This window comes from Nilaparvata lugens, unplaced genomic scaffold (assembly GCF_014356525.2).
Source record: "Nilaparvata lugens isolate BPH unplaced genomic scaffold, ASM1435652v1 scaffold5590, whole genome shotgun sequence".
NCBI lineage: Eukaryota > Metazoa > Arthropoda > Insecta > Hemiptera > Delphacidae > Nilaparvata > Nilaparvata lugens.
In genome coordinates this window covers 7095-20567 of record NW_024091399.1, presented here as the reverse complement: position 1 = coordinate 20567, position 13473 = coordinate 7095, and the positions used below count along the sequence as shown (strand labels likewise).

At 36.1% G+C, this 13473-nt stretch overlaps 1 protein-coding gene across 1 annotated transcript; it reads left to right on the top strand.

The window, feature by feature from the left end:
* Window positions 1–368: 368 nt before the first annotated feature.
* On the top strand, window positions 369–12565 carry LOC120356036 (colorectal mutant cancer protein-like; the record flags this gene model as incomplete). The annotated part of the gene is made up of 5 exons (XM_039444819.1): window positions 369–549; window positions 4986–5165; window positions 7729–7871; window positions 9230–9323; window positions 12423–12565. Coding segments are annotated over 5 exons (673 nt in total), but the record flags the coding sequence as incomplete, so codon positions are not given.
* Window positions 12566–13473: the final 908 nt, after the last annotated feature.

Below are 13473 nucleotides of genomic sequence, written 5' to 3'. Positions count from 1 at the left end.
GCGGAATTGGAAATTTCCAGAACTCCAATGTACATGACATTTGCAATTCCATGTTCCCGCGACAGCTAGTGGACGCTTAGTTGACGCTACTATTGTCCCTATGATTAAAGACTTGAATATTTATGTGCAGGCTGCTTTCGTGAGGATAAATAATAATAATATCGAGTGACCTGGCTGGCACAGGTCTGGTGTCAGAGTTTTCAGGTCGCAACTGATCAATTTCAGGGCCTCTCACATCACCTAACGATAGCTTTTTTGGCAGCCGGGACCGACGGCTTCGTGAGGATAGGATAGTAATTGAAGGCAAAGCCAATTGTTACAATTACAAAGTCAGAAACATTTGATTGAAATGAGATTGTGCTTTGCAGGACTGAAAAGGAGAGAGACGAGTTGAGAACGGTTATAGAAGAACTGCGACGCGAACGAGGTACCATTGAAGGAGCCGTCGTTCAATTGGAGAGCTATTACGAGCCGCCCTCACAGGCACTGCTTCTGTGCTCTCCCGCCAGAGCGCGCAAACTGGACTTGGAGACTGCTGTGCTTATGCAGGTTGGTACTTGGCTCAAGTTAGCGTTCAATAAGTACATCCAGTCACAACTGTTTTTATCTCATTTTCCCCATTTGTAGGTTACATTAAAAAATAGAGAGCCAAGTTTTCAATCAACAAAGCTTGAATTCAAGAAAAATTTTAATGGTTTCAAATTTTAGTAGTTCAAGAAAAATTCGAGAAAAGTTTCAATACAAAAAAAATTTAGTGGTTTAGTGGTTTCAAGTTTCAAATTTTTCTGGTTTTTAAATTTAGTTTCAAATTCGAGAAAAGTTTCAATTTAAGCAAAATTTTAGTGGTTCAAGAAAAGTTTCAATTCAAGAACAATTTTAGTGGTTTAAAGTTTCAAATTTTAGTGTTATAGTGGTTTCAAGTTTCTGTTTTTCTGTTGTTCCAAGTTTTCTTGTCAAATGTGAACTTTAATCCACTAAGTAATAACATGCATTTCATGTACCTTACTTGAGTACTTGGAGGTCAATTGAATCTTAAGGCTGTGCAAAGGCTGAAAATAAACTTTTTACTCGTGATATTTTTAAAAGTTTTTTTATTTGTATATCATTAAGCTATCAAAATGAAAAGTTTTCTCAGGAAAACTTTTTTCCGATCATTACTTTTTGAGATATGAGCGCCTAAAGTTTAATTTTTGGGACAGAACATCTCAAATTCGGTAAGAGATAAATCATGAGATTCAGAGGATAGATTCTTCGTAGTATTGTTGATCTAGTAAAACAGAAATTTTCTGAAAATATCAATTTTTAAGTTAGTTATTCAATTTACTAAAAATAACCAAAATTACTTTTAGTTGAGTTATTTTTGGTAAATTGAATAACTTTTCCAAAAATTATATTTTCAGATAATGTTTGTTCTACTAGATGAAATACATGAAGAATGAATCCCCTGAATCTCATGGATTTATATCGTACCGAATTTGAAATGTTCTGTCCCAAAAATCAAACTTCAGTCGCTCATATCTCAAAAGTAATGATCGGAAAAAAATGTTTTCCTGAGAAAACTTTTCCATTTTGATAGCTTGATGATATACAAATCGAAAAACTTTGAAAAATATCACTAGTAGAAAGTTTATTTTTAGCCTTTGCACAGCCTTAGAAAAAGAACGAAGGTAATTTTTTTCAACCTCTGATCAAATATTATAAGACACAGACAAGCGGTAGGGGGAGGAGTGATTTTCTCAGAGCTGAACAGTTTGTTATCCCCACCAAAGGTCCTGTGATCGGTACGGCAAGATCGTCAATCTTCGAGTTATAGGCTCTGAAACATGACAGCCTCAACTCAGTCGCCTGTCAAATGCTAGTGGCGTAGCGTTATTCGTTTTTTGCAAGTAACAGGAAATAGTTCAGCAACCTCCTGACGGCACTCAGCCAAGGAGAAAATGCTGACAATAAAAATGTATTAACATTTACTTGATTATTTTCTAAAATGTGATGAAATTTCGTTCAATAAAAGCCTTTATTTATTTATTTAAATAGTTCAGCATAAATCTAACAAAGAATGATTCAAGTTTACGCAGGAAATGTTATGAGTGATGATGATGTGCGTGAATGGTGTCGAAAAATTGAAGACATCAGTTGACATGACTTCCGGAATCGATTGATCCGGAATCGATGTGATCCGGAATCGTTGTGATGCGGCCTCACAGTGCTGGTGCAACCAAACGGTTTCTCCAGTAAACCAAATGGGATGATTTCGATCACCCACCATACTGCGTACACATATACGCACCCAACCCGCACCGAGCACGCTCTGCCCTCGTACCGCCCTCGTACCGCCCTCGTACCGCCCTCGTTCCTCCATCGAACCACAGTCGCTCTGCCCACGCACCCATCATGAACGTTACGGAAGATGTTAGATCTTCTCGCGTTCCCCGGTCGAAACTGTTGCTCCCCGGTCGATCATCAATCGCTCTGCTGGAGTGACGTTCGGTTGCGGAGCAGAGCGAAAGTCTGTACGCACCTATACAAATCCGACTTGACCTGTAGTCCATACAACTCTATATTACTTTTGATTTGGAGGAATATCCGACGCAGAGAAATGGAGGGAGATCAGCCAATTACAGTGATGAATAGTCATAGGTAGAAGCACAGTTACCAATTTGTCGATTAGACTCAGTCGACTGAATGCTTCCAGAGAGAAAACACCCGTATGCGTATCATGAGCAGCTGAGCACTCATTGGAAATCAGAGAACGCTGGCCGCTTTAGTATGGCAACATCGTCGCTGCAGTACACCTTGCTCTATTGGAGGAAGCAGAAATTTTTGAAAAGAAGAATCATTCAGCCAATTATCTTGCTGATAAAGTGATATTAGATTTTAAGGTATTGTAAAAGTAAGTAAAATTATTTCCAATTAATCAAGTACATAGTTAAAAAAGATTCACTGAGTGCCAAAATTTGTTCTTGAATAGGCTGCGCATATCCCTCCTTCAATAGTTATTTGTATATCTAGAGTGAAAAGTACAACTTTTTCTACCTGTGGGAAAAAGTTTGAAGCCCGAGGCGAAGCCGAGGGCAACAATTTTCCCAAGGGAGAAAACGTATTTTTCGCTCGTGATGTACACAACATTTTTCCTCCATCTACATTTTTTTATAGAAACTGCAAATAATATCATTTTAATAACTAACGTATTGGTGACAATGTTTCCTAACAACATAACCTAAATCTGAAACCCAAAAACCGGTCGTCTGATTGGCACTGCCGATTGCGCTATCTATCGGCAAAAGTTGTAACATTATATCAATGTGCGTCTACCAAAAATGGCTGACTCCAGATCACGCGGTTCAGATTTGAATTGCAGATCAAAATATTTGTTGGCTGGTATTTTGAATAGAATAAAATATTTTTAAAATTGTATAAATTTTTATCGTCTACTAATATTAAGATATAATATCATACAAACATAATTTCATGAGTTGATCAATTTTGTGTTGTGGTATTGAATTCAGTTGATTCAATGACAGACACCTCTATTATGCTTTCTCATCTGAGCTTAGACCTTCTTACCTATTACAATATAAGTTTTAAAATAGAGATGCTCCCATGTTATTTAAATGGAGTCACTTTTACTCCCAGGGAGTTTTTCTGTTTTTTACTACCGAGAGCGAAAAGTGACACTTTAGTATTAGGTTTCAGAGGTAAAGTAAGTACTTTAGTAGGTGGAGGAAAAATTCATTTTCCAATAATCAAGTACATAGTTAGCTAAAAAGATTCACTGAGTGCCAAAATTATTCTTAAATAGGCTGCGCATATACCTCCGTCAAAAGTAATTTTGTACGGACTATAGTAACTTATACTTTTCCCTCAACCTCAAGACATGACTTTGAGGCAGATGTGATTGTCCTGACTGATATTTTTCTCTAGTCTCAACTTCCTTTATTGAATTGATTTGAATCGCTGCCTTTATTAAAAACCTAGGAGGGCGAAGTTAGGGCGCAGCACTCTTACACTTAACCCTCCATACAATATTTATTCAGAGTATAATGCTGAATTTTTCAATAAGAGCAGTTCTTGGTTAAGCCTGTTGCTCTGTTCCAGTATTAACGAAATGATTTTTGGTTGTATCAATGAATTAAAAATTTCATTCAAATAATAACGTATCAATGAAGGTTAAGCCTGTTCCTCTGTCCCAGTCTCAACTACAGTAGAACTCCAATTATCCGAACTCCGACTATCCGAATCGCCGATTATCCGAATCACTTACAGAAAAAATTTGTCCAAAAAAAGTGTTATTATTCTTCCACCCGCGAAGACCGCAAAACAGCTTGCATCGACGGAGATGTTTAAAAAACAATGATTTTTATTTCTAAACTTGTACATAAGTACATTTTATTTACATTTAAATCATGTAAAAATATCATGTTTCTTCCATTTAATTCAATAAAACAATAGTGCAATATCAAAACGTAGCTTTTTTCTCTCCAATGGCAGTTTAAAAAAAGACTCCGATCATCTGAATCACTCACAGAAAATAATTTGTCCAAAAAAAGTCTAAGTGTGCTATTATTCTTCCACCTGCGAAGACCGCAAAACAGCTTGCATCGACGGAGATGTTTAAAAAAACATGATTCTTATTTCTAAACTTGTACATTATAAGTACATTTAAAATATGTGAAAATATCATGTTTCTTTCATTTAATTCAATAAAACAATAGTGCAATATCAAAACATAGCTTTTTTCTCTCCAATGGCAATTAAAAAAAAAAACTCCGATTATCCGAATATTTGGTTATCCGAATGGGTCCCGTTCCCCATTAATTCGGATAATTGGAGTTCTACTGTAAATGATTTCTGATTGTTTTGATAATTGAATAATTCCATTCAGTAATGCAATCATTTCATTTCCATTCAATCATTTATCATTAAGTTCATTCATCAATCATTTCCATTCAGTTAATCATTTTTAATTAGTAATTTGTTGTGTGTAGGAGGTGATGTCAATGAGAGAGGAGAAGGCAGACTTGAATGCGAGCGTCTATCAGCTGGAGAAGGAGAAGGAGGCGCTTGAGCAGAGACTGGCGGCCATTTTGGAAAGTCAACAGCAGGGTCAGTCTGGTCAGGCCACTGTGCAACATCTGCGCACGCTCAAGGAAGCTGGTGCTTATGAGGTGAGCTAGTTCACTTGCTACTGTCAGTGTTTTTGATAGTAAACATTAATGTTTCTCATTCAAACTATACTGAAGTGCATCTCAATATAGGCCTAAGTTTAATAGGTAATGTAGTGGGATTCACTTTAAACTGTTAGAATGCCTTGTATTAATAATTATTGGTTCTCATCTAATTGATGCTGATTTGAAATGAATCTCAATATAAAAGGTAGTTTTTTTCCAAAAAAGGTAGTTTAGTGAGCTCTAGGCCAACTTTTAACTGTCAGCCTTCCTTATACAGAGTATTCTGAAAATAGGTCCCATAAGTCAGGGCGTGATTCCTCACATAAAAAGAGTCCAATTAACATAGACCCAAAAATTCTTAGTTACCTAGTTATATAGGGTGAAAGATTTGGTCTGAATTTCAGTTCCCCCTGCTGAGACGAAGCCCCACGGGTATGTTGGCTGTTAATTAAGATGTACAATTTAGCGTAATGTAAAATGAACTGAAAAATTGAATAAAACCCTTTCCAGACCGGTAGTTACAGTAATTTTCAAGATATATGTGACGAAATACGCAAAACTTGGTCCCGAAAACAAGTTCCTTCAAGGTTTGAAGCTGATTTACTATTTTAAATGTACAATAAACACAAAATATTTTTTTACAGAACTTGTAGGAAATTTAATTTTGAAGAGAAAGATGTGAAATAAGTCTATAATAGACAAACGCAACTTTTAAAAAAATATTTTCAATTACATACAAAACGCATGAAAAATAGACAAAATCTTTTAAGCTCTCTACAAATGTAATATCAAGGATTTTTTTTTAAAGGTTACGTTTGTCTATTATAGACTTATTCTACATCTTTTTTCTAAAAATTAAATTTTCTACAAGTTCTGTAGAAAAATATTTTGTGTTTATATACATTTAACATAGTAAATCTGCTTCAAACCTTAAAGGAACTTCTTTTCGAGACCAAGTTTCGCGTATTTCGACACATATCTTGAAAATTACTGTAGCTACAGGTCTGGAAACGGTTTTATTCAAATTTTCAGTTCATTTTACATAAATTACGCTAAATTGTACATCTTAATTAACAGCCAACATACCCGTGGGGCTTCGTCTCAGCAGGGGAACTGAAATTCAGACGAAATCTTTCACCCTATATAACTAGGTAACTAAGAATTTTCGGACCTATGTTAATTGGTCATTTTTTTCTTCTTTTGATGTGAGGAATCACGCCCTGACTTATGGACACTTTTTTTCAGAACACTCTGTATAAGGAAGGCTGACAGTTAAAAGTAGGCCTAGAGCTCACTAAACTACCTTTTTTAAAAAAACTACCTCTTATATTGAGATTCACTTCAAATGCAGCATTAATTAAATGAGAACCAATAATATTATCAATATAGCTGATAGTTGCAGTGATAGAAGTTTTAATTTTTCTGCTCAAAATTTTCAAGTTTATTTCAATATTATTGAAACTTTCGGATTGTTTAGTGTTATTTCCGGCTCTTATCAACCCTTCGAAATTCAAAATTCATCAGTCATATCTCGAATACGTATTCTCTGAGTGTTAATCTTTGGTGAAAACAGAAATTTTAAACTTAACCTCACTTTGGACTATTTATGTGCCAAAGTCAAGGAATTGAGAATTTTGGGCAATCGCCTGTTTCTCTTTCCAAATATTGTGTTTGTGACTGTTCTAATAAATAAGAAATTCTAACAGTTGCAAGTGAATCCACTACATTACCTACTAACTTTGACCACAATATTGAGATCCACTTCAGTATAGTTTGAATTGAATGGAAAGCATTCATAAGGAATTCTATATCCACTGAGATCTCGATGAAGTGGATGTTACCGTAAAAATCATTGCACCTCATTCAACTAAATAATGCTTAGTAGATTCTTGTTTTAAGTAAGTGCTTCTTTAAATCTCAAATATATATTTTCATGGTTACAAGTCTGTGTTTCTTGAATGGTTCCAAGTTTTCTTGAATAACTCAATATTATTCGTTACAAGTGGTAATTGAGTGGACTATTTCTAATCAATTTATTATTATTAATTCAAGCCATCTAAATTCAAAATGTATAGTTTTCATGTTTATTTTGGACTTTAATTTTATAAAAATTTTACACGTGAAATTCTAACCTTATCTTGGACTTTGTCACCTATGAATTAGGAAGAAAAATAGCACAAGGACTATCTTATTATTTTATCTTCCAATGTTATTACATTAGTGTCATTTGCATTGTAAATAAATGAATGCTATTTAATGATTCTTTTTCGTAATCAAGATTGAATATTATTATATCATGTTTGTTCATGTTTTATAGTATATAACGATTTTGAAACTGTGCGGATCTGGAAAAGGATAGAGCTATCTGCGTTGTCTAATGACAGACAAGGATAGGAAACAATGTTAATCATGTGCTGACTTTATAACTTGAATCTCACTATAGACTTAGGCTACTATTGTAAAATAAGATTTCCAAACATTTTTTACAAAAAACCTTTTTATTAATGCCAGCCTACTTTAATTTCAATAAAGTTAATTTGTGATTTTGTTTTATTTACAGAAGAAATTTGCAGACAGGGACAGCAGACCGCACATGAGAAGCCGTTCCAAGCATTCTGGCGAAAGGTCCGCGGATCGAGGACTCCCTCACCAAAATCTAGATCTTCGACAAAGATCCGATCCACAATCATCCAACAGCAACAGGTGATTATAGCATAATTCATTTGTTTAGCAGTGTGTAGAGGATAGGCCTATCAGATATTCGACTTTGATGTCTTCTTTTTTTTCATCTGTTTCAATTTCGTTCACATTGATGACTAGCAGGTAACCCGTGCTCCGCAAGGGTCTGTTAATAGCTCAAATAGATTTAACCAAATTTTATTTAGATCTATTTGTAAATAGATTTAATTTAGACAAACTAAAAACTTGACCTACTGAAATATTGAACAATTAAATCTATAATCATGCTTGGTAAATTGAGAATCAATATGCAAAATTTCATGTTAATTAGTTGAGTAGTTGAGACGTGATGATGAGTCATTCGTGAATTTCCTATCCCGTACGTGTATAAGCCAGTTCCTTCCTTCATTATTGACTAGCAGGTAACCCGTGCTCCGCAAGGGTCTGATTTAAAACTTGACCTACCGTACTGAGATCTTGAAGAATCTAAAGTAGGCCCTTAACCATCCTCCGTAAATTAAGAATCTTTATGTAAAATTTCAAGTTAATCAATTGATGAGTTGAGACGTGATGATGTGTCATTCGTGAATTTCCTATCCCGTACATGTATAAGTCAATTCTTTCCATCATTATATTATTATAGAATAGATGGATAGACTAGCAGATAACCTGTTCCGTTCTTTGCACATCTTTATGTAAAATAGCAAGTTAATGAGTTCATTAGTTCATAAGAGATGATGCGTCAATCATGTACTCCGTATCCCGTACATGTATTAGCCAATTCCTTTCTTATAATATTATAGATGAGACTAGCTGGAACCATGACTAGACGAGTGACGGCTTGTATCCAACATCTGCGCTAGCCTTTGTCTGAAGGCATGTACCTGCAAAATAATTCATCAGTCATTAAATTAAAAAAAGTCATTAAATGAATAAGTCATTAGCCATTAGTGGATTAATACATGATAACTATAATCTTCATAGAATTACTAGTAGTACCCTTCATTTTTTACAGACACGACCAGAAAATCATCAAGTAGCCTAGTACAAATGAATAAAAATAAGCAATTCTAATTACTGTGTTGCATATCACATGTGTCACTAGTAATAGTAAGTGCATTTTACTATGTGTTTTTTAAAATTCAAGTTTTATTCTAATTATTCATTTATTAGCCTCAATCTTATGATGACCTTGATATGATAATAATAATATTCGTATGGCTTTTATTGGTGGGGAGTACCTGACGGAAGTTCCACCTCGCCTGAGTATATCATTTGAGCCGTCAATGGGCCTTACGACTGTTATACTTCAGCCGGGACCGACAGTTTAACATGTCCATCCGACATTATATATTTATATAAAAGTATATTTCTTGTTTCAGTATGCATAATCAGGAACGAAGCAGGCCCAAACCTGAGCCGAAACCGCAGAGATTGGAAGCTCATGTTCTGGATAGGGTGGGGCGACATTCACAGGTAAAATAACAAACTAGTAACTAGAAGAAGAATTTGTAGAGTGAGATCAGAATATAAATTAATGTTGTCATTGAGATAGTTGAGCTTATAATTTTAAATTGATGAATGGAGCGAACATAGGCTACTTCATGTCATGATATTGTCATTTTTGTAAATTACTGATAAATTTTGACCAAGTAATACTAAAGTAATGCTATTCATTCATACAATAAGTACATTATCAAAATGAGAGAAAAAATAAGGTAACATAGCTATTCCTCTCCCAAATTTAGATAAGGTTATAAACTTAGAATTAGAAACTTAGCCTGAGTATGCTTCCAGAAGTTCCATAGTCCGATACAGGTTGTCTTCAGTTCACAAAATTCTTCATAATACTAATGTCTAATTCATCCTCACTTATTATCTGAATTATCTAATGCTATCTTAAGGTCATTTCAATTTGTGTTATCGGGTGGCCATGTTAATCTGTCAGTGCCGGCTGATGTATGACAGTCGTGAGGCTCATTGACGGCTTAAATTATATATTCAGGTGAGGAGGAACTTCTGTCAGGAACTCCCCACCAATGAAAGCCATACGAATATAAAAAAAACATGTGAGTTACAAAGATATACATCATAACAATTAGTTTTTTGTAAGGTTATCTAGTGCAGTAGAACAGCTTAGAAATTGCCTGAGTATGCCGCACACGTCAGGATGGTCGCTGAGTTGAAGTTCAGTAGAAGCTCTCTCGAAGGGCATCCTCATGAAGTCGATTGTGGGAAAAAAGTCTATAGCTGGTGCCAAAAAGTTGGCAATCTCGTTGCATCTTTCGACTGGAGAGACGCAACTTTTGATGCATGGCTTGAAGGGTCGGTGCCTTAAGAACGCATGAGATGGTACAACCATCCCAACACTCTCCACAAAGTGTCCCTAAACTCCATGCAAAGATTTATGGATAAATTTAGCATCAAATTCCCTTCTTCTCCACTGCAAGGACTCTAAATTTGCCAAGTTGAAGGCCTCCCGGTTTATTGTTTTTGAAGGGACGGATTCAAGGATCCAAAGGTTCAAAGAACATCACACGTCAACCGAAGCTTATTGTGTTCCCAAGTAATATGTTAGTTAGGCAAACCAATACCTGTATTCTTTACAAGAACCAGGAGTTTTCCCTATACTAACATCCCATTCATCACCAGGTTGCTTGTTGCAATCCAGTGTGATATGCTTGGAAGTCACTTCAGATTGATAGTCTTTGTGACCTACGTGAGTTCCACTCCTGGCCCACTTTGAAGGTCCTACCGCTGAGAAAGGCGTGGCCAAGTTGCCTCTAGGGCGCCAACCACCCTTAACTCAGCCTCTTAACCCACATTTGTGCCTGGAGTTTCACCCATCTCTGGTCTCTTTGGTTTTTCTTTTTGACCCACTGAAACTCTGCAGGGTCAGAAGCCTCACCTCTCCCAAGAAGTTTTGCCTAAATAGCCGTCCTTCTTTGAGCAGTGGTGAGGTTTGGTTTCTCCACCCAAAACTCGTGACCTAAGTGAGTTCCACTCCTGGTCTTTATGTAGGTCCTTCCGCTGAGGGAGGGGACGCCAAACTGCATCTTGGGGCGCCCAGCGCCCGGCCACCCTCGACTCAGCCTCTTGACCCACATTTGTGCTTGGAGTTTCACCCATCTCTGGTCTCTTGGGTTTTTATTTTTGCCCCACCGAAACTCTGCAGGGTCAGAAGCCTCGCCTCTCGCAAAAAGTTTTGCCTGAATGGCCTGCTCTCCGAGCAGTGGTGAGTTTTGGTATCTCCACCCACAAAATCGTGACCCACGTGAGTTTCACTCCTGGCTTCTTTATAGGTCCTTCCGCCGAAGGAGGGGTCGCCAAATTGCCTCTAGGGCACCTGGCCACTCTCGACTTAGCCTCTTGACCTACATTTGTGCCTGGAGTTTCACCCATCTCTGGTCTCTTGGGTTTTCTTTTTGCCCCTCCGAAACTGCCCTGATGGGGTAGATCCCGTGGGTTTGAAGGCAAGGCAACTTCTGAAGTTGCCTTGAGGTCCATTTTAGTCGCCTCCTACGACAAGCATGGATACTGTGGCTGAATTCTGGTTTTCAACACATTCTTGAGCCCGATGATCGACTCAAAGCTCCCCCAACCCACAGGCCTCCCGGTACTGGAACTGCAGTCCTTGAAACTGTGGGAAACACCTTCCACACAACATTCTGACAAATTCTCTTTGTAGCCTCGGTTCTTTGTGTTGAAGTGATCCTTTCTCTTCAACAGATCACTGAGGCAAACTCCAGGACACTCCTCACTAATGTAGTAGAGCAAATAAAAGGAACGTGGGGACTTGAATTCTCTGGTGATCCAGCTCATCCTGCCAAGTTGTCTCCATGCCTTCCTAATAAATAATAAAACCATCTCAAAACTTCTCTTCAACGTGCATGTTGATAAAATGGTTAGGAAGAAATGGAGATAATTTATTAATATCGGGGCACCGAGCTTCGCTGGTTATTTTTATTTATTGATAAACAGAACACAATTCCCTGAAATGATCGTGTTTATATTTTACAGCTGGCTATACGTCAGCTTATGAATTTCGGGGATGCGATATTTTGATTTTCCACAGAATCACTCGGTCACTTTTTACCATCCACGGACGACGAAAGTCTCAGCTGTTTCAGCCAAGGATGAATTATCCTTTTAATGTCGTTCAGCGAGTTAGTCAAGGATGAGACCTAGTGCAATCGAATTTTTATATCATAAACCTACTCTGTTCCAAATTTCGTGGAAATCGTTAGAGCCGTTTTCGAGATCCGTTGAACATAAATAACCAGATATAAAAATATAAACAGATATACAGAAATTGCTCGCTTAATATATTATTATTATTATTATTATTATTATTATTATTATTATTATCAGAAGTTTATCATGACATTGAGTTAATTAATGAATAATTAGAATGTCTTATTTTTTATTTACTTGTACTGGGTTACTCGATGATTCTTTGGCTGTGTTTGCAAAATATAAGAGTACTAGTAATTATATGAAAAATATAGTTATTATTTAATCATCCACTAATAGCTAATGACTTATTCATTTATTGACTGATGAATTATTTTGCAGGTACATGCCTTCAGACAAAGGCTAGCGCAGATGTTGGATACAAGCCGTCACTCGTCTAGTCATGGTTCCAGCTAGTCTCATTTATAATATAATGATGGAAAGAATTGGCTTATACAAGTACGGGATAGGAAATTCACGAATGACGCATCTGAACTACTCAACTGATTGACTTGAAATTTTGCATATAGATTCTCAATTTATCCAGGATGGTTATAGACCTTCTTTAAATTCTTCAAGACTTCAGTAGGTCAAGTTTTCAGTTTGTGCTTTGAACATACCCTTGCAGAGCACGGGTTACCTGCTAGTCTAAAATAGTTTAGGCTAGTTATTAGCCGCCTCTTTTTAGAACTAGTCCTGTCACTGTATCAGCACAGAGGAAATAACTACTTTCCTTTTTCTGAGAGCTTTTACTTGCTGGCTCATTTTGTATGATTTTGTTAGAATAACTTGATTCCTGAATCATTAAGCTGGGTTTACACCAAAATTATTAACAAAATGTTCATAACTTAATCCTTATAGATTCTATTAGATTGAAAAACACATATGTTCATCATGTGTATGATAAGTTATGTTTAATAATAGAATCTATGAGGATTGAGTTATTAACATTTTGTTAATAACTTTAGTGTAAACGCAGCTTTAGTAAGGAACGTACAAGATCGTTTAATCATCTATTATAGATAAACTTTGTGGTTAACTTATGGAAACTATGCATAAAATTTACTATTGTAAAAGTGAAAGAAGTTTATCAGAATTTCAGTTATTTACCAATAGTTTAAGTTGGGATGAAAACATTTGAAGAAATATATTTTAGACTCTTCTTAGATCTACTCCTATCAAAGTATTAGTTTCTGACTTGTGATGTAAGATCTTGACTATGACTGAAGGCCGTCTATACCAGAGCTGTCAACAAAATGTGTTGTCATTTTTTCTGTAGAAAACAATTTGAATGTTGCTGTATTTTTTAAGAAATTAACGACAAATTGTCGAAATTTTTTTGAAATCCGGTAACAACAGTTTACAACTCTGTTGTAAACCTGGCTTAAGAATA